This window comes from Equus quagga, chromosome 14 (genome assembly GCF_021613505.1).
Source record: "Equus quagga isolate Etosha38 chromosome 14, UCLA_HA_Equagga_1.0, whole genome shotgun sequence".
Lineage (NCBI taxonomy): Eukaryota > Metazoa > Chordata > Mammalia > Perissodactyla > Equidae > Equus > Equus quagga.
In genome coordinates this window covers 27,125,065-27,151,152 of record NC_060280.1, presented here as the reverse complement: position 1 = coordinate 27,151,152, position 26,088 = coordinate 27,125,065, and the positions used below count along the sequence as shown (strand labels likewise).

The following is a 26,088-nucleotide window of genomic DNA, read 5'->3' as shown; positions in this document are numbered from 1 at the left end:
GGTGGGCCCAAAGGAATCCAGCATCTTCTCTTGAGCTTGGGGGAGAGGGCACTCAAGGGACTTCAGGCAAACCTACTTGGCCACATGGGCAAGGGCTAGGGAAGGCCAGGGTGGCCCTGGCCCTAGGCTCAGGCTCCATTGCCATTTCCTCTGTCCCAGCTTGCACCCAGCCATTCCTGCAAGGCGTCTAACTTGGTGTTTACTGTCTCCTCTGATCCCACCCAGAATGGCACAAGCTGGGCAGGGCAGGCTTTCTGAGGCTCAGAGCTGGGAGGCCCCTGGAGTGCTCCCACCTAGCTTCCTTGGTGTTAACAGAGCAAATTAAATCTCAGAGCAGGACAGGGACTCTCCTGGAGTCACCCAGCAAATCAGTGACAGGGCTGGGTTGGGAGCTCAGGCCTCTTGCCTGTCGGTCCATGGCTCTCTCTGGAAGGAGGGGGACCAGTGGGACCAAGCAGCCTGACAGAACTTGATGCCTCATGTCAGTGTGGAGCTGGAGTGGGGCAGAGGTGGGAATAGAGGCTCTCCAGCCCTGAGTCTAGCATGTGTCAGGCCACAAGCAGGGAGGGGAGGGAATGTTCTGAGGTCCTTGCTTGGGTGGGGGTGCGGGGGCCGCAGTAAGTACCCCTGGGCCTGGACCTCAACCAGGCCCTGCATAGGTGAGCTGGGCTATGCTGTCCTTGATGGCAGGGAAGTCTGGGAGGCCAGTGTGATGGAGGCGGCAGCGGTAGCGGCCACAGCTCTTGGTGTACTGCAGGAAGCGGGGTGCACCAGGGAAGAGCACATGGTCAGCTAACACAGTGGCACCAGCTGGCAGCAGGGCGTGGGCCTCCAGCAGCTGCAAGTCCCGCAGGTAACATCGGGGCCGGTGTGCCAGGAGCACCAAGTCTGCCCGACTCAGCTGGTACTGGGTCCGTAGGCGTGGGATCACCTCCTCTGATCTACCCACGATGAGCTCTACCTGTGGGGGTGGGAGGAGCTGGAGGTGAGGGTGGGAGGGATTGTTCTCCAAAACCAGACCCCACCAGGATCTGGCTTACTTTATGCCAGGCCCTGGCCCAGGTCTCTACAAGTGTTCTCACATTTCCTCTGGCCTCAGAATCCAATGTGATTTCCATTCTGCCAGTGAAGAAGCTGAGATTCAGAGGATAAGAGCTTTGCTCAGGGTCACACAGCTAACAAGGCAGACTAAGGTTTGGACCCAGATTTGCTGGGCTCCAGAGACCTTTCCCTTAACTGCCGCTTTGTCATCTAGTGGCAAATATGTGCAAATGACTTTGAACAGGAGCTCACACGCCCTCCCACAGTCCCCTAAGTGGAGCTGCTTCCTTTTCCTAGGTGGGGTTCCTTCACAGGGGAGGCCTGGCCTGGGCAAGGCCTGGGGAAGCAGGGAAGAGACCAGGGTTGGGGAGGTGGGAGCTGACCGTGCGCTCGTCGAAGCCAGCCAGGCGGATGAGTTTTTCAGCCACTGCTGCTGTGCGTGGGTCCCGCTCCACAGTGAGAAGGCGACCTCCAGGGGGCAGGGCACGGGCAATAAAGAGTGTGGAGTACGCGCAGTAGGTGCCCAGTTCCAGCACACTAGCGGGGGCCTTCTCTTCCACCAGCCGCATCAGGATCTGACCTGTGGGGGAGATGGCTATTGAAGCAGACATGGGAGATGGATGCAGGGCCCCTGATAGAAACGGATCTCAAATGCCCACCTGCCTTACTGTAGCCCCCAACCAGCTGGGGTCTCATCTCTCTCCTGGACTATAGCCCCAGCTGCCCCACTGGTCCCCCTGTCCTCCAGGCTTGCCTCCTTCAGTCTAGTCTTCACACTAGCCACTAGGAATCTTTCTAACAAATCTGACACTATCACTCCCTGGTTCCTGTGATCCTAAAGGCCATTAGGATTGACCTTGGGATCCTCAGCCTGACACTCAGGACCTTCTTGCACCTGATCCTACCCTACCTCTCCAGTTTCAGCTCCCAATTCTTCCCAGCTGTAGCCTGTACTACAGCCATCCCAAACAACCAAGCCCAGAGTCAAACATGGTGGCTCATTCCTCCATGCCGCATTTGTACGTGTGGCTGGCTTTTCCCTTCCCCACCCCTATCCTCATCTGCCTGGCCAACTTGAAAGCAATCCTTCTAGGCTCAGTTCAAATGTTGCTTCCTCCAGGAGGGCCTGGACAGAAACAACTACCAGGCTTCTGAGAGACCATCTTCCAGGTTCCTGAGAGACCTTTGTTAGAGCTTCCAGTTTTATTCCCCCTTGTTTTGTTCATTGAATATCTTTCTAACCTTGAATGAATTTCAAAGAATTGAATGAATTTCTTAAATAAGACTTTAAAAGCACTTGTGCTGGGAGCTGGGACTCAGATCCAGGCAGACAGCTACCCTGAATGGGATGTGGGCCCCTCCATGGTGGGGAAGAAAGACTCATACACAGATAATTACGAAGTTATGGCTTATGTGCTGAGATGGTCATTCCCCTCTGTATTATGCCTCCTTTAGGCCAGCACTTGTGGCTGATTCGTCCCTGTGGCCTCTACCTCCTCCCCCAGTGCCTAGCGCATGCCTGGTACAAAAGAGGTGGCAATAAATGTTTGCTGGATTAATGAGTAACCTTGCCCAGCCCCCTCATTTCCAAAGGAGAAAAAGAGACCCATAGAAGATGAAGAACTTGCCCAGTCCACCCAGTAAGGCAGTGGCAGATCCCAGATCTTCCTTCACCGTCTTGGGGGTGCTGCCTGGAGCAGAAGGCTAGGGAACACTGACCTTTGATAGGCCCCATGTGGCTCAGGTACTCGCAGTGGCTACTCCAGTGGTCCAGGGTGGTGAGGATATGACCAGGGTCCCCAGGCAAGGTGTGGGTGAGCACATAGCTGAAGGCCCGCTCCTCAATCCGCAATCCTGACAGGCAGTCTCGGAGGCTCCGCAGCAAGACTGTGCGCACTAGCAGTCGGAAGTAGTGCCGGTACCGCACGAGCAATGTCACCACCAGTGGCAGGAAGGCCAGCGCGATGGCGGGCGACATGGTCCCTTACCTGGGCCCTGGGGTGGAGGGAGGCAGGGAGAAAAACTCAAACCCACCATTTGCCTGTCATTTGTGCAGCCCTTACCAGTAGCAGTTATTATCCCTATATTTTACAAACCATAGCTCAGAAAGGGTAAGTCTTTTGTCCAGAGTCACACAGCAGAACTGGGATTTGAATCCAAGTTGGTCTCATTCCAAGCCTGTGTACTTTCAAGGATTTCATGCTGGTCTAAGTTCAGCACCCAACCCCAAACCACCTCTTCCCACTTCTGAGCCCTGGTCCTATCTTCACCTTGCTTCCCTTACCTGTTTCCCCACATCTCTGTAGTGACCCCTTCTTCAAGACCCCCTTCACCAGTTCCCCTCTGAGATATTCTCCCCCACCTTGCCCCCTGCTTGCTTGATCTCCTCTGACCCATTACTTTGCAGCAAAAGAACACAGCTTTGTAGTGAGAAACGCCTTCAGTCACTGTGCTCTGCCTTAGTAAAAGGCAATCAAAACACTCCATAGGGTGTCAGGATAAGATTCCTTCCCACCCCAGGACTCTCCCTGGCTGCTCTTCCCTGGGGGTGGGAGGCGTCCTTGATTCTGTATTTCTTCTCTAGTCCTATCTCCCCTCCCCTGCATTCCCCTCATCTCCTGTTGCCTCTCAGAATTCCCTTCACAAGGATATACATACACATACACACAGCACACACTTCACCCCTACCCCCAGGCCTCTTCTCCCGGGCTCCCTATGGGGGATAAGTGCCCTCTCCTCTCCCATCCCCTGGACCATTCTCTCCCTCCTCCAGATCTGACCCTTGTGAGGCCCCTGGTGGTGGTGGGGACTAAAAATGAAAGTGAAGTTGTATCAATGGGTGTGAACAGGTGAGTGGCGATGTTGGGGAACCCACACTCTAAAGCCCTACTTACCTGAGCTGGAGACTCCTGCTTAGGGAAGATCAGAGCATAGGAGAGGAGGGGGAGTCGTTGTGAGCAAAGAACCCTGAGGCAGGCTGGACCTGCTCTCAATTATTGATGCTGAGGCTGCTGCTGTCACCTGAGACCTGCAGTTCAAGTTACTAGCCCCCGGGGATAAGCTGGAGCTGACTCTTACCCTTTGGGAGCCCACAAAGTACTTACAGAACTCCTCCAGGGTCTTGATTTGAGGGGTAATAAGAGCTACTGGGTTTGGTGACTTCACAACCCCTTGGATCATGACAAGGGGCATCGTTTGAGCCAAGGTGATAGGGAGGTTGTAATTAACTCATTAATTCAAAATTCAAGTCTTCTCTAAGCAAGTGCCAAGGCTTGGGTCCCAGAGAAGAGTCAGATACTGTCTCTGTCCTCCAGGAACTCGAAGTTTGGTAGAAGAGACTGACCCAAGAACAGAGAATGTGGTGCTTCATGAATACAGGCAATTGTTGGCTGTTTTGTGAACTGCTGCATATCCAGATAGAACAGTGTGGCACATTGCACACTCTCACTGAATATTTGATTCAATAAATGAATGAATCAATGCTGGCTAGAGACTAAGCAGGAGAATATTGAGTCTTGAAGACACAAGGCAGACCCAATGAGGAGACTGTGACAGGCTACATGTACAAAATCCAGGAGGTCGATCGGGAAACTGCAAGTATTTCCCTATGGCTGGTGAGGCATCCAGCCAACCCCTCCAACACCACCACCACCATCACCTCCCCTCCCTCCAACCCCGCGCATTAAGTGGAAGACAGGTATCAGGCTCTGCAAGATCTTGAATGACAGACTTGGACCTGTGTTCAGGGTCCAAGAGAAGACATGGGATAGCTCTAAGAACAAGGCACTGATGGTCAGCTTCGCGTGTTAGATTACTATAGCTGCTGCAAAACAGCAGAACAGAAGAGATGCCTGAGGGCACGGAGATCTGTGAGGTGGCCTTTATCTCTATCAGGATTGAGCTCCACTCCACTTCGGCTTGTGAAGGTATAAAGTCACTTCTTCCATTCTCAGGTCCCCAGTCCAGACTGAGAATTCAGTTGGGTGCCACACCCTCCATGAGGGCCCTGACTTGGCGTGGGGAATTTGGGGCCAATGTGCGTAGACCCAGACTGGGCGTTCTAGGAGCATAGGGCCTGGATCCCACTCGTCTCCCGCATGGCATTCAGAAAAGCATATCATGATGGCATTTGGTATAAGTCCGCTCACTGGCCCAGAAGGGTGGCCACGCGAGCACATACTAGCACTCACTCGACGGCCTCTATGGCCCTTGATAGAGGACTGGATCTCAAAAACTGGGAAGGCGCTGAAGTCACGTGATCCGCCTCTCCCTTTCCTCGCATCACGTGTCTGGAGTCTTGTCCCGCAGGGTACGCCTTCCCATTGGTTGGCGGTGATCACGCGGTGGGGGCGGGGCCGGAAGCCGGGGTTTCGGCCGCAGGGGCGGCAGCCAAGCGGCTCGCGGGAGGGGTAGGCGTGGGGGTGGGTGGTTGCTTGCTGGTTGCAGCCACGGGTCATGTGACCGGAAGGGCTCCTGACGGACGCCGTCCCTTCTCGGCGCGGCCTGAGCGCCCGGCCCGACCCCGGCCATGGGGTGCTGCTACAGCAGCGAGAACGAGGACTCGGACCAGGTGCGGCCGCAGCGGGCGGGGCTCGGGAATGAGGGCTGAGTCCCTAGGACATGGGGCCCGGAGAAAAGCCTGCTGAAGGACGGGAGCTGGACTGCGGGTCTCACTGAGTACGGAGGCCCGGAGGGGACAGATTACAGAGGGGACGCCGGGCCGGGCTCCTACCGCTGTTAAAGCCCTAGTTCTCTCTACACAGTCCCCACCTTGGGGTGTGTAGCCAGCCGCCTGTCTCCCTCGCTCCTACCTCTTCCATGCCCCCCCCTACCCTCAACCCTTTACAGCTTCAAAGATCCTCAGCTTGGGTTCCTGGGAAGCACTCCCTTCCCAGCTTCCTGTGCCTTTTCTGTGCTTGTATTAACGGGCTTTGTGAATCCATTGTAGAGGTGGGTAAGCTGAGGCTCTTGTTAGTTTGTCCCGAGATGAATCAGGAATCTGGCTATCCTCTCAGTCCCTGGGGTTGGAGAAGGGAGGTCACTGTTGGTCTGGGGGCAGAGAAGGCCTCTGGAAGTTGGTGGTATTTGAGTTGCCCAGTGAAGGATTTAATAGAGACAATGAGGACATCGAGACGTGGGAAATTATTTGGGAAGCAACAAATCGGGTTTAACTTTGGCTGGACTGGAATAGAGAGAGAGGATGGGGAGCTCAGTTTGGCCTGCTCCAGTGCAGTTTTTGCCTGGGGCCTGAGGGTTCCTCTAGCTAGAGGGGTGCCTGTCCTGGGAATTTGGCTGTAGATCTGATCCCTTTGCAGGAAGGATTAGGCTGGGGAGACGTACAGTTTCAAATTCTCTTTCTTCCCCTTGGTGCATTCTCACTTTCTCACCCCACTGTAATCCCTGCGCTGCCCATTTGACCTCCTCTGAGGAGGGGGAGACCTTTCCAAGGATGAAGTCTCGATCTGTTGGCCACTCATCTTTTAAGCCTGGGTTCTATATTTCAGCACATATTAGATACAGAGACAGTAGAAAGGTTTCGGCAAGTAGCTCAGAGTCTAGTGGGGTGGATGGGCACAGAAATGGATTATATCACTGGTACTTGGGAAGTAGGTCTTTCCCCAGTGACTCACAACCTATTTTGGGGTAGTATGGAAAGCTCGGAAAAATGTCATTTATTTGGGAGGCATGGGTGGCTCCTGGGCCTCATTAATTCTCCAAACACGCAGTGAACACATACTCATATTTCCTTTGCCTTATGGTAGGCATGCCTCATGGCCAATACCTCTCACTTCACTCTAGCCTGTTAGAGAAGGAGACAATATCCCTGCCTACTGGGACAGCTGTGGCCTAGTGGGAAACTGTCCCTTAAAGCATCATATGGACTCTTGCAGAGAATGAGTTAGGAATGGTTAATGCCCTGTGAGAAAAGACACCAGCTTCTAGTTGGGAGAACTGGGCTTGCTGCTCTCCTGAGTCTCCACCTTCCCCTTGATGGGCTCTGGCTTCTGTTTCTAGCCCCCAGAGATGGTGCTGGATCAGGGCTGGGTGATTTGAGGTCTCATGTGGCAAACGTCTACTTACTGGTGTACAAGCCATAACCTTTCACTATCCCAAAGTTCCTCTTTCAGCTTTTGGGCAGGCCCCTCTCCCACTTTCATCTCTGCCCCTCTGTTAGAATAATAAAAAGAAATGTACATCACATGACAGTTTTCAAAGGCCTTTTACAGTTATCTCATTTGACTCTTGCCAAACATCTCTCATATAGGTACTGGTTATGTCTATTTAAAGATGGAAAAAGTTCACACAGGCTATGTGATTTAGCCAAGACTGCAAAGCTGGGAAGCGTCATAGCTCAGGTGTTTTGATACCAAGCCGTATGGTTTATCCATTGGGCCAAGCGGTCTCTTCCAGCTGTACCCACAGACCAGGTGGCCAGTCGTGGGCAGGCCACATATGTGTCTGTGCTAGGGTTACAGTGAAACCCTGACTCTTGGGTTGACATTGACTCAGGGACAAACCTTGGTGTGAAAAACCTCCCCTGTGCTCCACTTGCCCTTTGGGGATAGGGTGTTATTTGTCCACTCTGATGGGGGTAGCCTGGCCTCTTCTGGGACTCTCGGTCTCAGGAAAACCACCTTGTTCTTGAAGAACCCCTGATAGGGGAGAAACTGCCCTGTCCTCCAGGAAGATCTGTCTGAAGTGGGGCTGGAGGAAGGAAGAACACAGAGGAAGCAAACTCAGACTTCATTGCAGAGCCAGCTTTCCTTAGGGACAGTTTATTCTTTGGCAACATTTTGTCTTTCTAGCTCTTTAATACTTAGCCTGTGTTTTAGGGAGGAGAAGGGGTCTCTAGGAGTTGGGAGGTGATGGGACAGAGGCCCACAGGCTGTTGGGAACTGAGGATACTAAAACAACTTTGGCTTAAGAAGGAAGAGTAATGTGGAAAGGCTGGGCCTGCCTTGGGTGGGGCAGGCAGGGTAGGAGGAAGTGGCCCTCTGTAAGGAGAGTTGTGGCATTGTGGGCAGGGGAGCTGGGAGCCTGCAGTGGGAAAGTCTGTGGTAGGAACTGAGATAGGCCTGGAATGGAGCACTGAGGAGTCTGGTGGTCTGGCACTGAGGGTTGGTGAGTCAGCATTAGCCAGGATGGGCCCCTTGTCCTTAGCTTTGTCCTGGGCACCTTTGCTCTTTATGGCTTGGATAGATACCCAGCAGCTCTGCTTATCCAATTTGCAGTGGACACAAAGCCAGCAGGGATTTGCAGCAGATGGGCTCAATGCAGGGTCATATCCAGAGAGATTGCAGTAGATGAGAACAAGGGACTGAAACAGGACAAGGAGAAATACACAGAATTATACAGGACCAGGGAGACTTGGTTTGGCCCCAGGTAGTTCTGAGGGTTGTGATTATCAGTGTAGGCTAGCAGTAATAGGGCTGTGGAAAATTGTGAAGCCAAACACATAGAGGTGTGGTGGCTTGGCAAGGGAGGGAACAGCTCCACTGTTCAGGTCAGGTCGGGATACACCAGGTGCACCAAGTTTGGTTGTGGGAGCCCATACAAAGAGAGCATCAGAGAGGAGAGTGAACACCTGAGAGTAGAAGGGACCTGCCCACAGGAAGGGAGCACACTTGGACTGTGTGACCCAGAGGCTGCGACTGGGACTCCTGCCCTGAGATAATGTGAGGAATGGCCATTGAGAAGTTGGGCTTGCTTTCCCTTGGGGCTTAGGGCCTTGTCTGGCCTCCCAGGACCTCTCCATCCTAGGAGCAGATAGCCTTGCTGGGGAGGGCCAGGCCATTCTTGGGCTCCTGACTTGCATCAGTTTCCCCTCTAGACACCACTCCTCTGGCTTCCCACCTCCTCGAGTTTCTAGCCTCCAGTACCCTTTCTCTACCAGGTGCTGGACTATTTTCTGAAGCACCAGGGCTGTTACTGAATACCTGCTTTATGCCTCTGTCCACCTTTTTCAGGGCCTCTAGGCTCCCAAGTTGCAGGCAGGAACTGAGTCTTAGCTGATATTCCATACAGCTGGGCACTTGGAATATCCCCAATAAAAATATTTTTTGGTGCTTAAAGGTCAGCACTGGGCTGGGAGGAGAGCCCAGGAAAGGCAGGTTGGACTAAGGGCCCTGGGGCTGACTTCTCCCCCATGGCCTCTCCTAGGACCGAGAGGAGAGGAAGCTGCTGCTGGACCCTAGCAGCCCCCCAACCAAAGCCCTCAATGGAGCCGAGCCCAACTACCACAGCCTACCTTCTGCTCGCACAGATGAGCAGGCGCTGCTCTCCTCCATCCTTGCTAAGACAGCCAGGTGAGAACCACAGGACCAAGCCTGGGGCAGAGCTCCTCCATCCGTGTTAAAGGTTAGGATAGAGGGAGCTGGGCCCGGGACATGGGGGATGGGACAGAATCAGGGGGGAGAGGTACCTCTGGGCCCAGCCCTGCTCCAGTGGGCAGGTGGGGACACTGGTGTCAGATAGCCCTAGAGTTAGCACTTGACAGCGTCTGTCCCTCTCAAAGCACCTGTCATGTCCTCTCTACCTCCTCTCCCCAAAGCAACATCATTGACGTGTCTGCTGCTGACTCCCAGGGAATGGAGCAGCATGAGTACATGGACCGGGCAAGGCAGTACAGGTGAGCACCTGACCAGCTGGGGACCCTCAGGCTACTTGGGCTCTTCTCTGCCCCTTCATCCCTGATCCAGCTTTGGAGCCTAGGCCCCAGTCTAGGCTCTCCATTTCGGTGCAGCTCAGGAGACCACCACAAATCACTTAGCCACCTCAGTAGATGTTCATGTCAGCCCTTTTTGCCCTGTGACACCCAAGGGTGTGGGGGCCAAGGCAGGTGGCCCCAGAGTGAGTTTGTGGTGAGCTGAGGACCTGTCACCCTGCTTCTCTGGCCCGAGGGAGTGAGGCTTGCCTGGGCTGGGCTGGGCAGACTGTGGCCTGACTGCCCACCCTCACCCCTCCCTCTTGGCCAGCACCCGCTTGGCTGTGCTGAGCAGCAGCCTGACCCACTGGAAGAAGCTGCCACCACTGCCATCTCTCACCAGTCAGCCCCACCAAGTGCTGGCCAGCGAGCCCATTCCCTTCTCCGACTTGCAGCAGGTGAGTCACCCCTCGCCCCCGCCTTCCCCATTTCTACTCTGGCCAGGCTGTGGCAGAGGGCTCACCCTCTCTGCCTCAGAGGAGGTAAGGAAGTGGAGTGAGGGAGCCTGGTAGCTTGTGGGCCCCACTCACTCCCACCTCAGTCTCATTTTTTCTTTCCTCCCTCTCGCTTCCCCTCAACCTTTATTCTCTTTGTCCTCTTTGGTCTTTTCCTTCTGTCTTTCTCATCCCTGCCTTTCTCTTTGGCTTCCTGTCCCCCATCATCCCCTCCTCTCTTCTGTTTCACTATCCAATTCCCCTCCCTCTGCTTTCTGGATCTCCCTTCTCACTGTCTCTCTCTGTTCCTCTCCTCCCCGGTCCCTCTGTCTCAGGTCTCCAGGATAGCTGCTTATGCCTACAGTGCACTTTCTCAGATCCGTGTGGACGCAAAAGAGGAGCTGGTTGTACAGTTTGGGATCCCATGAAGAGAGGGGTCCTTGGACAGCTCTTCTCCTCTCTTCACCCCGTCTCCACCCTGCCTCCCCTGGCCCCCAGCCTCACTGCGGCTTATACAGTACCCTAACCTGCTACTAATCACAGAGAAGAATGTGGAGGCGGAGAAGAGCAAGGCTAGAAGCCTGAGCAAGTGAGGATGGAGCAAGGGAGGGTAGAACCATTTGGGACTAGCCTTCGAAGCCCTGGCCAGGGGTGGGGTGGGGTCAAAAGGACAGGGCTTGATAGGTCTTCACTGTCACTGGGGAGGTGGAGGTACCACTGTGAGGGTGATCATTAGGGGGCCTATGCGGGCCCCCTTCCCACCCTTTCTCTTAGCCTCACTCCTGTCCCCTGCTCCCTGACTTGGTGCTCGCATGCACCTCACTAGGGTTTGTGACCAGGGTCTGGACAAGCTTGCATTTGAATGAATTGAGTTTGTATTTCTAGCACCCTGGGTTTTTACATGTTTGGGGTTTTTTCGGTTTTGTTTTGGTTTGTCACCCTCGATAAAGGAAGTGTATTCATCTGTGTGCTGGTTCCAGCCCCTCTGTCCTGCCCACCACCTTACTGCTTTTGGCTACTCAAGTCTGTGAGTAGCAAGATGGATGAGGGGGAGGGGGGCATCTTCTAGGGGGCACTAAGAGGGATCCAGGAGATAAGGGTTCAGGTCTTAGCTGAGACTCAGGCTGAGCTAACTCATATTGGATTAAGACTGTGCTTGTCCCTTCTCCAGTGATGGGAACACTGTCAAAGCTCAACAAACTTGAATCTGAGGCAGCTATCACTGATGGGGGCCCTGCCTCAGGCTCAGTGGAATTCCCAGCAAGCCCGGTGGTGGGGAGGGGTGCAGGCAGACCAGGAGCGCCTAATACGGAGCCAGCAAGCCAGTGTTTTCAAGCAGAAGATTCTTTTTATCAAATGAAGTCTCAAGCAGAATCCCAACATATAAAACATCAAGAGTGGAACTATTCTGATCTGATTGAAGTGGGGTTCAGGGATCACAGCCCATCTCCTTAGCCTCCTGTCATGGAGGCATCTCCACAAGACCTTGATGCTCTATAAAGCAACTCTAACCCCAGGATGTCTGAGCTGAAGAGTAAAAAAGGGCTCAGAGAGGTTAGAAAGTTTCCCAAGGCCATGCAGTAAACCCACATCCCCTGTGTCCCAGGCCCAGGGGCCTTCCCCCCCCAACCCCCGCCTTGAGTGAAGTAAGGCCAGAGCTACTGGCAGTTGCCCGAGTTGGACAGCATTTTTACATGGTACAAGTGGCTTCTGATCTGAACAGCTCAACTCGTTTATTATCAAACCAAACTGGTCATCTTTGGGCCTTTAGGACTGCTGGGGTCCTCGGAATCTCAGAGTGTATTCTGCTTGATCCGGACCTTCTTGGGCTTGATGTTCATGCGTTTCCACACTTCAGCTGTGGTGCGGTCTGCTTTGGTGACCCCACTGAAGTCGAACGTGGTGACACAGGGCAGGGTGCACAGCACATATTGCCTGTGGGGAAGACTCGGGCTGGGGGCCAGCCCCCCAACCAGAACCCCTTTCGCCCTCCAACCAGTTGCTGCTATCTCCCCTGGCTGCAAGGAATGGAGGGACTTCAGTATAGTTTGAGGGAGACTGAGTTTATCCTGACTGATAGCAAGAAATGCTTAAAGGTCTCTACACCCTGCCCTGATCCCAGCATGGCAGAAGGATGGTGCTGGATTTCTTGTCTCCCTTCCTCCTTCTGGAGAGCCCAGCTGGAGCCTAGCTCCAGGGGTAGAGCACTTACCTATACCCCTTCTCTTCCTCTATGGGGTTCCCATGGAGTGTCAGGCTCCGGAGCCGAGGGAGGACAGCCAGCTTATTCACCTCTCCCAGGCGCTGGATGCTGTTGCCATGAAGATAGAGAACACTCAGGTTGAAGAAGGTTGTCAGGACCTGTTGGGGAAGGAAACCAAAAGCCAGGCTGGACGGGGCCCTGGATCCGTGCTCAGGACTGACTTGCAGGCAGAGAAAGACGAGTTTGGGGAACAACTTGTCCTCCACCCCCGCTCCCCTATGGCCATACTAGATGACTCCAACCTACTTTCATTTACCTTTGAAGGGGTACAGGGGCATCACACTGACACAGAGCTGTGATCTGACAGGCAGGAAGGATGGACCTGCATCCTGGCACTGCCACTGGCTTGCTAGGTGACTGGGCTCTCCTCCCTGTCTCTGAGCCTTAGCTGCTCCTTCACTGAAGACCCTTCTAGCTTTGGTGACCTAAGATTCTATCACAACAGGGGACAGGGATACAGAGCATCATGCTAGGGACATAAGAGCTTTTAAAATGGTAGTTAAATTGAGATCACTATACCCTGGGGAACAGTTTCCAAGTCATGCTCTAGCTCCTGTCCCCTCTAACAAGGATCTAGGCAAGAAGGGGCCAGTTTTGTTTATTTCTTAAAACTTGAGTCAGAGTTTTGGGAAGTGCTGTACTTTTACTACCTACCTCTTCCACAGAAGAACTCGACTCAAGGCACAGCGGGTGCCTGGTAAGGAGAGCTACAATTTTACTTCAGCCTGCTATGTGCTGGTTGGTTTTCATACATTCTCATTTAATCCTCAGAAAGCCTTTATGATGCTTGCATATTATTCCCATTTTTTAGACAGAGAGGCTGAGGTTTTCAAAGGTTAGGTAGTTTGCTCCAAATCATGAGGCAAATCTAGGATTTGAACCTCCATCTGTCTGAGTCCACAGCCATGTGCTTTGCACAGCACCATGCTGCCTCACTACTTCCTTGATAGTATGTGGGAGGTGGAGAGGCGGGGGGCTGGACAAGGTGGCTTCAGGCCCACCTTGACTGGACTCCCAGGACTGGGAACTCACAGGGTCAATGGAAGTCAGGTCATTGAAGGACAGGTCGATCCAGGCCAGCTTCTCTGGATGCTCCAGCAGCTGTGAAACCACATGGCTGAAGTCTTTCAGATCATTGAGGACATTGTTGTTCAGCCACAGGGACTGGGTCAGTGACTTCCCTGACTTTGAGTGCCTTAGTGGTCGTAGCCCTCTCCTTGGCTCCTCGCTTGTCAGATCTGTGGGAACAAAGTGAGGCTTGGATAGATCATCTTTGCCTTTCTGGCTCTGTGGGGTGGAAGGGACAGAGCTAGAAGGATTAGCAGCCTAACCTGTAGCTGGAGGGGCTGGTAGGGCCTTGCCCTATGCTTGAGTCCAGTGTGACTCTATCTGCTGTCAGCTCAGGACCCTGTCCCACAGATCCCAGCAGTCAGAGTAAGCTTGGACTAAGGGCCAAAGACTTCCCAAACCTTAGGTGTGGGTCACATGCTCCTCTCATGACTGTTGTATCATTGGGTCGTCTGAATACATGAGAGTTGGGGGGCAAATCTATTCCCATTTTATAGATAAAGAAACTAAGAACTAGAGGTGTTGAGCTTGAACCAAGATGATAGCAAAAAATCTAGAATATCTACTGGTAGAGCCTATAGAATTCACTTCAGTGTAACAAACTGATGTCTGGTCTTTCTTTAATATTGAGCAACTGCTATGTGGCAGATGCTGGATATACAATAGTGAGAAAAATGAGAGACAGTCCATGCCAAGCTCTGTATGAGTAATAGGGCAGGGATGAAGCAGATATTTGTGCCTTGGAGGAGCTCACAAGGGCAAGATGGAAACAAACTGGCAATATAGTGTGATCAATGCCATTTATGTCATGCAAGTGTAGAACTGGGGCTCCTAACCCAGTCTGGGAGCTGACGGAAGTTTCCCAGGGAAGGTAAAGCCTGAGCTGGATTTCAGTGGGTTAGGAGATGTTAACAAGGCAAGGGTGGAAAGTGTGAGAACAGCATGAGCAAAGGCATAGAGGTGTGGAACAGCGTGGGCACACATGCATGTGCTGCACAAGGGGGCAAGGAGGAAAAAGACGAGGAGCCTTGAATGTCAGGCTGAGTATCTTGGACTTCATCCCATAGGTGATGGGAAGTCACTGGAGGGTTTAAAGCAAAGGAGAGGATTCAAATCTTTCATTTCAGAGAGGTCACTCTGAAGCTTTAGTGTGGAGTATGGATTTTAGGGAGTGGGTGGGACTGGAAGACCAATTTGGTTCTTTCAGTCATCTAAGCAAGAGATGAGAGGGATGATCAGCATGACTTGATGGCTGACTGGAGGTAACGGTAGAATAATATTCAAGGGTGTTGTCCAGTTTCTTCAAGGGTGACTGGGCAGATGCCAGTTCTGTGAACTGAATCAGAGTTAGAACAAGAGACACAGGGTTGGGAAAGTGATGAGTTCAACTTGGCCTTGGTGTGTCTGAGGTTCCTATAGTACAAAAAGGTGGAGAAGCCAAGTAGGCAGTTGGATATGAAGGTCTGAAGCTCGGGGGACACACCTGAGAATTGTTAGCAGAGAGGGTGTATAAGTTAGAGAAATAGATGAGATTTTTCAAGGAGAGTGAGAGGTGACAGGAGGGACAAGAAGGAAGGAGAGTCCCTTAAAGAATTTAAATAAATAATCAGAGGAGGACAGGGAAAACCAGGAGAGAATAGTTGTAAAGATGCTCAGGGAGTCCATAGTTTATAAGAGTGAGTTTCAGGGAGATAAGGACTGAAAAGTAATTTTGGCACCTCAGAAGTCCCTGGTGACCTTGGTCAGGGCTATTTCAATGAAATGGCAAGGGCCAGGAGACAGAAGCTAGACTGGAGTGAATTCAAGAGTGAATGGAACGTAAGGAAATATAAGCAGGTAGCATAAATAACGCCCTCAGAGTTTGGTTGAGGAGAACGGAGTAATGTTAGAACCCATTTGTATGGATTTACACCCCTCCCACCCGGCCCCACCTTTTGACAAATGAGATCCAGACAGAGGAAGGGCCCTGCCCAAGCTCATAGTCAGTGAGTGGCAGAGTCAGAACCAGACACCAGCTCTGGCTGAGGTGACTGTATTTTTCCTCTTGTCCCTAAGCCTTTGGTTACTTGTCTACAGCTGCTTCCGGGGAAGTATTTAGTATTCCACAAACCTGGCCAGCCTGTCTTCACCCTCCCCTCAGCTCTTACTGGATACACTTCCTCTCTTTCACCCCCTCCCAATGTTAACTTCCTCTCCTGCTCAGGTGCAGGTTGGGCAGCATCCACCAGATGGCTCTCTGCCTTAGTCCTGGAGTGAGCAGGACCGGTAATTGGGGCTTGAGGTGGGGGGAAGGTGGCAGAAGGGTACTGAACAGGGTACCCCAGCTCATGGATAAATTCCTAATCCTGCTCCCCAGCCTCACATCTCCTGACCGCAACTCTGAAATGAAATGACAAAAATGAATAAAAGTTAAGGTCAAAATAAGCTCACATAATGGACTAGCATCCAGTCTGATGAGGCAGCAGCTTGGGGAATGCCACCAAGCCTGGGCTGATCCCGAGCTCAGAGGGAGCTACTGGTGGGATGGCACTGCCTAAAACTTGAGGCTGCCTGGGGCTGTTGTTATCAAGGGTGGAATAGCGTGTGCAGGCCGCTCCACGTTACTGCTCCCCTCAGACTCCACCAGGGCACTGCACTGCCTGAGGATTGGTTGAAGCTGCCTTGTTCAGAGTAGGCCAAAGCAGGTCTGGAAACGGCCACAGATATCAACACTCAGAGAACTGGGGGTGGACCAGCCCCAGGAAGACCTGGGAAAAACACGATCCTGTCTTCTTATCTCCAAAGGGTTGCCATGCAACTTTTTCCATGTGTCCCCAGAAGGCAGGAGTTAGTATGATATGAAGAAATTCCTTGTGTCATCCCTTACCCCATAATGGAAGGAGTTGGTAGGTGAGTGGGGTAGGGGACTCCCTTAACTGGAGGTTAGTGAGCAGAAGTTAGAGGACTATAGGTTGGAGTCAGTACAGATTAGATGCCTTCGGAAGTCACTACCATTTCAGATTCTATGATCCATCTGTTGATTAATTTAGCAAATAGTGTACTAGTACCCACAAACTCTACCCTGTCTTCTAATGCCTACTTTATTTTATTTATTTTTTGTTTGTTTTGTTTTTTCTGAGCCTAATTCCTGGCCTCCAGAGCCAACCATCTCTTTGGCTGTATCCCTGGCCCAAAGCTGGCACCAGGGGCTGCTCCCCAAGTTCTCACTGACTATTTGAGCTGGAGTCCAGCAGCAAGGAGGGGTCCAGGGAATTCATGTGGTGGGGGAGGGCCCTGTCCTCTTTCTCTGGGGGGCCCTGACCTCGCCCTTTGCAGCTCTGGTAAGTGGGAGGGGGTGGGATGAGGGACATGTTGCTGAGGACTGTGCCTGACTGAAAGCCACACTCCAGGGGCAGCCCTCTTCTGGGGCTGTCTGTGGCTTCACCACACCAGGAGATGGGAGCTTTTTAGAATTTATTTGTTTGGTAAACAGCATAAAGAAGTCTCCAAGCTCTGGGTGTTGGCTTGTCAGTCCAGACAGGCACGCAGCACTGAGCTGTTCCTCCCCAGAGCCATTCTCAGTGCATGCCTGACAGCGCCTCACCCAGGAGCATCAAACTTCTCAAACCACACCCACCGTCCTGCCCCCGCCATGGTGCTCCCGCCCTTCCCACTGCCCTTCACTGTTCTCAGGGCTGCTCTCGGGTGGGAGGAACTGGGCCTTTGGAGTTCAGAGACCATGATGTGAGCCCAGCCAGGGCTGCTGCGTACACTTGTGTACCTTGTGCCCCCAAACCCCTGGCAGATGAGGTTCTACTGTCCGCTGTGTGCCCACAGGACTAAGTTCACCTAAAGGTGCCATATGGGCTAGGGGGTCAAGGCCCTGCCATTACTCAGCGCTGTGAGCTTGGGAAAGTCGTGGCCTCCTCTTCAAGCCTGGCTTCCTCGCCTGTGAAATGGGGGTAATGGTGATTTTTGTTCTCCCAGCCAGCAGTGCTGTGTAATCCAGGAGACCTTGTCTAACACCAATTTTAAGTGAGTGTTCCAGAAGCTCTGGGGGACCTGAGGAGACTGGCCTTTTGGGGCTTGGATGTGCCTCTCCTTCTCCCCTTCCACAACACTCAGCAAGGAGCACAATGCCTGACATATATGTATACACACATGTATGTATATACACATATATATGTATATAAGTGCTTAATAAATATTAGGCGCTCAATAAATATTTATTGAATGTAGGATGGTGCATCTGTACAGATTATGTTGGTGCTGTGGAGTTATCCTTAGTCGTAGTAGCTTGTCTCTCTCATTCTGAGGACTCTATATAGAGGGCAAAGTTCTATCTCCTCACTCAGAGCTGGGAATTCCCAGGTTAGGCAGGAGCCATACTTCCCTTCCCCCTCTGTCACCTCAGCTATCTTGTACATAGCCACTGTTGCAGCTAAAACCCTTGTGAAATTTGGACTACATCAATCAGAAGTGATGCTGTGCATAATAAGATCACGGTAGGTGGGTGTGTGCTCATGAAAGAACAAATGTGAGTTACCATTGTGGCTGATGCCCACCCAAACAGCACCCTAAACCCAAACCAAGGCTAGTACTTCCTGGATAACCTGCTTTCTGAACTTAAAGGTGGCCACCAATTGTCTAAGAGAGAAGACCAAAGCCAGATAATGGGTCTAGGATAAGTTGATGCCAACCTATGTTCTCTGAGGGTAGATGAACAGATGTATTTATGAGAGACCAGATAACAAAAGCCAGGGACAGCAGAATTTCCCTGAGAAGAAGCATATTCCCTTGAGAATATGCTATTATTGAGAGCCTCTCTTTGTCCCCTGAGAGATACTGGCTGCCCATTCACAGAGACATTGAATGGTAAAATGGGAATGAGCATGGGCAGTGCTGGAACCCACAGTTAGTGTGGGTGATGATGGAATAAACTTGGATATGACTGGAATAAATATAAAATTTGTCAATAAATATTTAAACTGGAAAGATGCCAGTTTGTTGATAACAAGACCCTGCATGTTTTAGCAACGTGTCCTCAGACAGAGAAGACAGGGTCTGCCTGTTGGCTGGGACTCTGCAGCAGCCTGTTTTCCTCTCATTAGTGTCTTCCTCTCTTCAGGTGCAAACAAGAGCATAAAACTATTGGCTGATAGACTGGCTTCCCAATTTTCTTCCACCTGACTTTTCAGCTGTAGCCTGGCCTCTTTGGAAGATGATCAATACCCTGAGAGCCCCCTGGTTCCTTTCAGATTTCCTGCTAATTTTTATAAAGGCTAACCCCTTCCACTCCCACCTCCCTACCCCCTACTCCTCCCCAAAACTACAACAACAACAAATCTGCAAGCATATGAGAAGAATCGCTTTAGGCTTTTAAGTAGAAGACTGGTTTCTCCCTAGGGACCACACCTAGCCTGCTGCCACGGTGAGTGAAGTGCTGTGCTCTGTGAGCTGACCTTGGATCACGTGGATGCTTCGGAAGGAGTAGTCAAGAGGGGGCTCCTGCACCGCAATGTTCATATAGTCCTGTTTGCTCATAGCTCAAGCCATCATTTGTCAGGTGTAAGCATGGGCCCTGGGAGTCCGGGTTCAGCCTGGGAGGACAGAGAAGGACTGGTGTTTCAGGCACAAGGGGCATTGGCCCTGAGGTTTCCCCACAGCCCTCCACCCCTGCCTTCTACCTCCACGTCTCCAGGCTTGCCTGGCTGCAGTTGTTCTGTTTTAAGATAGTAATCATGGTTCACTGCATTTGTAGGGCACTTCCTACTTCTCTGAGCACCTTGACATCCCTTAGAGCTCATGTGATGGTCATAACACCCGTTTCTGCTTTCCAGACAAGAAACGGAGACCCCAGGGTGAAAGCACTTGCCCAGAGTTAAGCCAATGAGTCAGCTGTGGACTGCAATCGTAGTCTTCTGAATCCTATTCTGAGCCCCTTCTGCTACTCCACAGTAGTTACCATGGAGGCTGTCTTGGTACCTACCCTCTGGTGACATCAAGTGGGCCATTCTATTGCTTAACAAACCCCTGAGGGCCTGCACTGGATCTGGTGTCTGACAGCCCTTTGCAGTCTGACCCAGCTGGGGATTTGCTCAGCTTGTCTGTCAGCCCCATTATCTTTCCATCCAAAGACTACTTTCAGCCACATCCTGAATGTAGTCATATGTATATAAACACACATACACATAAAACCAGAGTCTATCTCACTCTCACTCACCTGTCACTGATGCCTGAAACTCCACCATTAGGGATTCATTCCTTTGGGTTCAGGGATTGTTCCCTGTTAAAATGGAAATACCCCCTGAGAGGGGTGAACACAATGTTATCAGTCATTTACAATGTGGTGTGAATTGTCATCAGATCCTTTCCAATTTGTTAGTTCAAGTAAAGCTGAGAATATTTCAAGAGACTGGGGAGAGCCATCAGAACACTACTCACCTGGGAAGAAGACGGCGGAAAACACTTTACTGAGGGGTTTTGTATATGACACATAAAAGACAAAAGACAGACTGAGAGGTATGTATCCCAGGCAGCCTCCCCTTTCTCATTCCATCCACTGCTGTCACCTTCTTTGCATTTACTACTTCACCTGCTTTCCAAACACACTCACAAAAGGGGATGATTTGTAAAATAGTGCTGTCCAACAGAAATATAATGAAAGTCACAAATGCAAGCCACAGATATTTTTTTCACACACATAAATTAAAATTGTCTAGTAGGCATAAAAAGAAAAGTAAAAAGAAACAGGTGAAGTTAATAATATGTTTTATTTAATATATCCAAAATATCATTCACCATGTAATCAATATTAAAAATTGAGATATTTTACACTTACAGCACATCCCAATTTGGACAAGCTACATGGCAAGTGCTCAATAGCCACATGTGACTAGAGGCTACCATACTGGACAGTGCAGATGTAGAACATGGAAACATGGAAGAGAAAGATTAGAAGCCAGATTAAAAGAAGAGAGAGATGTACAAGGGAATTAAGAAACTAAGCCTATTATTTAGTTCTGAAATTCCTGGCAGCCAAAGCAAAAAGGGAAACCTCAGGATATGTAGTTCTAATCATTTGATTCAAAGAAGCAAATTGTATGCAGAGACCATGGAATTCACAAATGTTCTTAAAATGGAATTTTTCTTAAAAATCATGGACCTGATAGCTTGTAATTCAGCTTTAGTACAGTTCAAGTAAATTCCTTTTTTGGTGACTTAACATATGCAAGGACAGAGTTTAACAGGTTTAGAGGAATGGAAAGTGAATGTCTTCTTATCAAAAAGCAGCAGTCTCAACTGAGCTTTGGAGAAGTGCTGACTTGGGTCACTTCACAGCTGAATTCTCTGTCAAGTGCAGGACTGGCCTGGTGGGCATGGGCTGTTTAGGGAGATCTGAATCTTCTAGATATCAAATCTACAGACACAACAAAGAACACATTATCCTTTTGTACAAATAGAGGGACCTGGCTTGTGTTCTCACCTAGACAGAAGCCCATCCCACTTGAGTACCTACAACAGGTTTGATACCTGTCAACAAGATTGCGTACTTTTCTTAAAGTAAGTCCTGGGCTGGGACCCGAGTTCTGCACTACTGGACGTGAATTTTAGCTTAACATATTTAAGGGCAGATTTATATCATTAGTCTCCTTGGCCATCAGAGAACCTCAGTACAGTTCCTAAGAATTTCTAACTTTGTGTGGCAACAACTCCTGATGCAATTTTCTGGATGAGTTAGTATTAAAAATGGAGCCCCAAGTAGTTGGATAAATTTGCCATTTGGAAAGGATTGTTAGTCTTCTCCATTTAAACGTTAGCCCAGGCTGTGAGCTAGTACTGTGCCTTATTCATCATCTAACACAGAGCCTGGCTCACAACAGGCACTGAGGAAATGTTTGTAGGAGGAATGAATGAGAATCTGCCAAATACAAGAATTTCTGTTTTGGGAGTGTTGAAGCTAAGCTCTTCTTTCTAACAATTGGCTCCCAGGTTCAGCTGTTACAGTCCACACCTCATTCACAGTAAGATATCCAATTCAATTCTGCAAATATTTTTTGAGTGCCTGCTGCCCTGTGTCTGACCAGGAGGAATAAAGCCAAGATACAAATAATAGAGCCCTGTCTGTCATGAGCACAGAAAGGCCTGCTGGGTTTCTATTGATTGTGGCGAACTGGCCTGCATCCAGTTCTAAGAAACAGCTGCCTGCTTAGTGAATACTCTCATGTTTCAATACTCAGCTCTAGTGTACCTCTTTGATGAAGCCTTCCTCTCCAGATAAAATTGATCAATGTGTCCTGTTTTAGATGGATTCCCTTGATGATCCCTATTCATGGTCTCTCCTGTATCCATTCCTTGTTGCCCTATAACTTTGTACTTCCATCCACTCTAATGTTGGGCTCAGCCATGTGACTTGCTTCGGCCAAGGGGATGTTGGTAAATATGAAGCAAACAAAAGCTTAAAGAGCAGGCTTGCTCTCTTGCTCTTGGCCAGTGCCAAGAGAACATGGCTAGCCTGCTGAAGGGGTATGGGAAACACGTGCAGGTGAGAGAGACGTGAAAGAGAGCCAGTGATCCCAGCTGAGGCCATCCTAGACTAGCCTATAGCCAGCCTACCCCAAGTCAAGATCAGGAGAGTCATTCAACCCATAGATGACTGCAGACACACGTGTGAGCCTAGCCAAGACCAGAAGAAACATATGGCTGACTCAGAGACTTGGAAGCAATAATAAATGCTTATTGTTTTAAGCCACTATGTTTTTGAATGGTTTGTTATACAGCGATAGCTAACTGAGACAGGCCCCCACTATACTTTGAACAAAACTTTGTCACAGCCTGTTTCCTCATCTGTAAAATGGAGACAAACCTTATCTTGAGAGCTGCTGCAGGTCCTGCGGCAGGTGCTCAATAAATTGAAACAGTTGGACTTTCTACTCATTTCTTTACAACCTACTTCCTATTCCCTCCCTGTAAGCTTGAGGGCAGGGACAGACATCAGACTTCTCTCTCTCTTCCCACCATTACCCTGCACTGAGGCTCGCAAATAACGAGTATTCACTAAAGGCTTACTGGACAAGCAGATAAATGGAAAAATGAAAGAAGAAATGAAGAAATAAATAGTGTCATCAAGGTGTCACACAGTGAGCCTGACTGCTGGGGAGAACTGACAAAGCCCTGAGGTTGCCTTGCTCACGCCAGTGGCTGTGTTTTTGGAGTCAGTCTTTCCCAGCTGCTATTCTGCCTCACGACCAGAAGCTAGTCAGATCCCAGGGCCTTCCTCATCTGTCCAGAGTGACTGACTTGATAAATGACAAGGTTAGCAGCATACCTGCCTTGTTTTGGAATTTTTCTTTTCCAAATTGGAAATATCTTTTACTGTTCTTTTTAATTTTAGTTTAATTTAATAGCTGAATAAATTCAAACAACATAGAGAAGTACATCAAGTAGAAACTAAAAGTCTGAATCTCCATCTCACTCTCCAAGAAAAGTCATGATTAACAGTTTGGGAATATAACCTCCCAGATGCCACACGCAACAAAATTATGTCTATTTTTAAGTAAACACATACTGTCTATTCTTTTGTAAATTTATTTTTTTCTTTTCAAATTGTAGACTCTCTTATCCTTTTCAATAGCTGCAGAGTATTCCACAGAATTTGTGTGTATCTTACTTTAACTTTATTTACTTAATTTAATCAATCTCAAGTTGATGGAAATTTGTTTTCAGTTTTTGGAAATTACTAACAATCAGAATTTGATTTGTTGATAGCCTTTTCCTGCCCTCTGTCAGGTAAGTAGCAACATGATGGCACAGGAAGCTTTAAGAACGATCAGATAAGGAAATCTGATAGGAGATTCAATGGCCTGGCCTAGAAAGGGTTTCCATTTATGGGCTATGGGAGGAAGACAAATCAAAGAATGTCATGAAAAGTCTGCCACATAATCTAATATATTCTGGGAGGTTATATTCCCAGGTGCCAAAGGGAGGCCCAAGATTCAACCTGTCCCCTGCCCACCTCTCTACTCCCATCTCTTATCCTCGCCTCCAGTTCTACAGTCCAGCCAAATGCAACCACTCAAAGTAAGTTCCCTGCACCTGCCTTTAGGCCTCTGCACATCCAGCTTTCTCTGCTTGGAATACAGAAACTCCTTTTGCCTTGCTAATTCCTACTTCACAACTCAGCTCAGGTTTCACCTTTTCTTAGGCCCAAATCTGGATGTGGAACTTCTCTTCTGGGCTCCCACACCACCCTATACTTACAGCCATGGTAGCACTCATGACACTAGGATTATCTGCTTACTATCTGTATGTCCATAAACTCCACCAGGGCAGGAACTGTTTTTCTCTCATAGCTGAAGCCCTACAGTGGTGACAAGTAGCAGGTGCTTAACAAATACATAAAAACTTGCAACAGTGAATAATACTATAAAGGAGAGGGACATGAGGTTGCTATAATTGAGGGACTTGACCTGGTCTGAGCAGACCTGCAAAGACATTCCTAAAGAAGTGATTGAGAGAAATTGGAAGCATAAGTCCAAATTAACTATAGCAGGGGGAAAAGATGAACATTCCAGGCAGAAATAAGAGCACGGGCAAAGGCTCTTTGGTGAGAGGTTACCTAGAAAGTTTGAAGACCTTAAAGGTGGCCATATAACTGGAGGGGAGAAGGGGAGGGATATGTATGCTTGGACTGGAGCCTGGAGAGGTGGGCAGGAGCCAGGCTGAGAGGTTGCTTGATGCTAAGAGCAATAGGAAGCCACAAGGTAAATTTTTAAATGGGGGTAGGGTGGGGGAAATGAACAATATCTAATTTGCATTTTGAAGGATTACTCTGGCTGCAGTATGCAAAATGGCTGGGAGGGAAGGTAGGAAAGACTAGAGAAAAGATACGTGGGAAGTAAAGCTGACAGGACTTTGTGATGGATGGGAAATGAAAGAGGTATTAAGGCTAACTCGGGTTTTTGGCTTCCTTAATGGTGAATAGAGATGAGAACACTGGAAGAGATCCAGCCTTGCAGTACATAGAGATTATCAGTTGCAGACAGGTTGAGTTTGGGTTGTCTTTGAGATATCCTGAATATGTTGAAGAGGCAATTGGCTGTACAGACCTGGAGCTTAGTGATGAGGGCTGGGCTGGAGATACACCCTTATGTACATCTGCATACAGGTGGTAACTGAAGTTGTGGATGTGGATGAGAATATGCAAGAAGAGAATAGAGAGTGAGGTGGGAAGTGGGCCCACGACCAAGCCTGGATAGTAAGTGGACCAATCAGGACCAGATAGAAGCCATCCAGAAGCCAGCTAACCATGGCAGCATCAGACATGGGTGCTGTGGTAGCCAGACTGTTTGTTTCCTGGTTAGTTGAGTTAAATCTGTTTGATTCTCACTGTCTTCAGGCTCTCTAGTTCCCTTTCTCCACTTAAACTTTCAAGGAAGGATCTGAAACCCATTCAGCCTGAAGTGAAGATAACCCAAATTAGGCCATACAGGTTTCTTCTCCCTGGGGCAATTTAACCAACTCCTTGGAACAAGTCCTTAAACTAGAGAGACTTAGGCTCAAGCTAGAGACTTGGCTGGAAGTTGGCGAACCAGAGTCTACTCCTAGCTGTCACTGACTTGCTGTGTGGTCTTGGGCAAGTTGCTGCTCCTCTCTGGGTTTCAGTTTTCCAATCTGTGAAATGGGGATAAATATCCTTGAGTCACAAAGCTCAAAAGAGAGTTTGGATGTGAAAGCACTGGGTAAGTTACTAAATGTAATAGATCTGTCATGAAGACGGTAAAAGGAATGAAGCTCTAATTGCAGAGCTTCCAGAAGCAGATCACGGAGGCGGTGTAGGGAGAAGAGGTCATTTATGCACGGGATCCCAAATGCGTGTGTGTGGGAAGATCCTGCTTACTCTCTGAGAAGGCTCACCCTGGGGTCTTCCTGCCTGGAAGGAAAGGGGCAGTTCAAGCCCCATAAAGTTTGCTGCATCTCCAGTATTAGGGCCTGTGATGTACTCTAATGCTACTCCCATGTCTTGAAGAGGGTCTCAGCTTATCACAGGAAAACCAACCCCATGTCTGAGAGCGTTTCAGATCTCCCAGGGTGAGTCAGGGATTTGAGGCATTTGTATTAGGAGGCCCCATGTTGGTGATGGGGGAGATCCTAAAGCACCCCCAAATCTGTATGAGTATGTCTCTCAGCGCCCTTCCCTCCCCGTGCGCGTCTATCCCACATGGGTGTTGTGTCTAGTTCACCGTGAAAGGGGGTAAGGGGACGGGCGGGTCTCAGGTCCCCGAGAAAGGAAGTTCTTAGTCTTTCTGTGTGCCTTTTCCCTCTCCATAGACCTCTTGTCCCCTAGAAAGGGTTTCCTGTTTTCCTGCCCGACTCACCCGCAGCGGCTTCCCCTCCAGCCCAGGCGTCCCACTACCTCCGGGTTACTCAGCGCAACTCCATGGTAACTACCTTCGTCACCGTAAGCGTTGCCGCGATGCCTACCGGGAACTGTAGTTCGGCAGGGGCGGGGCCCCAGGGCCGCGGGAGGTGCTGGGATTTGTAGTTGTCTTTGGCCTCAAGTCGAGGCCGGGGTCCGGAAGTAGTGACACCTCTTCTCC

The 26,088-nt window shown here is 50.0% G+C and overlaps 2 protein-coding genes across 2 annotated transcripts; one reads left to right on the top strand and one right to left on the bottom strand.

Moving 5' to 3' along the window:
- Nucleotides 1–53: 53 nt before the first annotated feature.
- Nucleotides 54–26,004, bottom strand: LOC124225548 (transmembrane O-methyltransferase homolog). The gene is made up of 9 exons (XM_046638226.1): nucleotides 25,867–26,004; nucleotides 19,713–19,796; nucleotides 18,952–19,089; nucleotides 13,475–13,680; nucleotides 12,392–12,540; nucleotides 11,975–12,132; nucleotides 2,761–3,024; nucleotides 1,425–1,621; nucleotides 54–961 (listed from the first exon to the last, which is right to left on the bottom strand). The coding sequence occupies exons 3-9, from the start codon at nucleotides 19,031–19,033 to the stop codon at nucleotides 641–643; spliced, it is 1,377 nt and encodes a 458-aa protein (XP_046494182.1). The 5' UTR covers nucleotides 19,034–19,089; nucleotides 19,713–19,796; nucleotides 25,867–26,004; the 3' UTR covers nucleotides 54–640.
- Nucleotides 5,456–11,145, top strand: LAMTOR1 (late endosomal/lysosomal adaptor, MAPK and MTOR activator 1). The gene is made up of 5 exons (XM_046685347.1): nucleotides 5,456–5,611; nucleotides 9,202–9,347; nucleotides 9,593–9,670; nucleotides 10,017–10,143; nucleotides 10,515–11,145. The coding sequence occupies exons 1-5, from the start codon at nucleotides 5,570–5,572 to the stop codon at nucleotides 10,605–10,607; spliced, it is 486 nt and encodes a 161-aa protein (XP_046541303.1). The 5' UTR covers nucleotides 5,456–5,569; the 3' UTR covers nucleotides 10,608–11,145.
- Nucleotides 26,005–26,088: the final 84 nt, after the last annotated feature.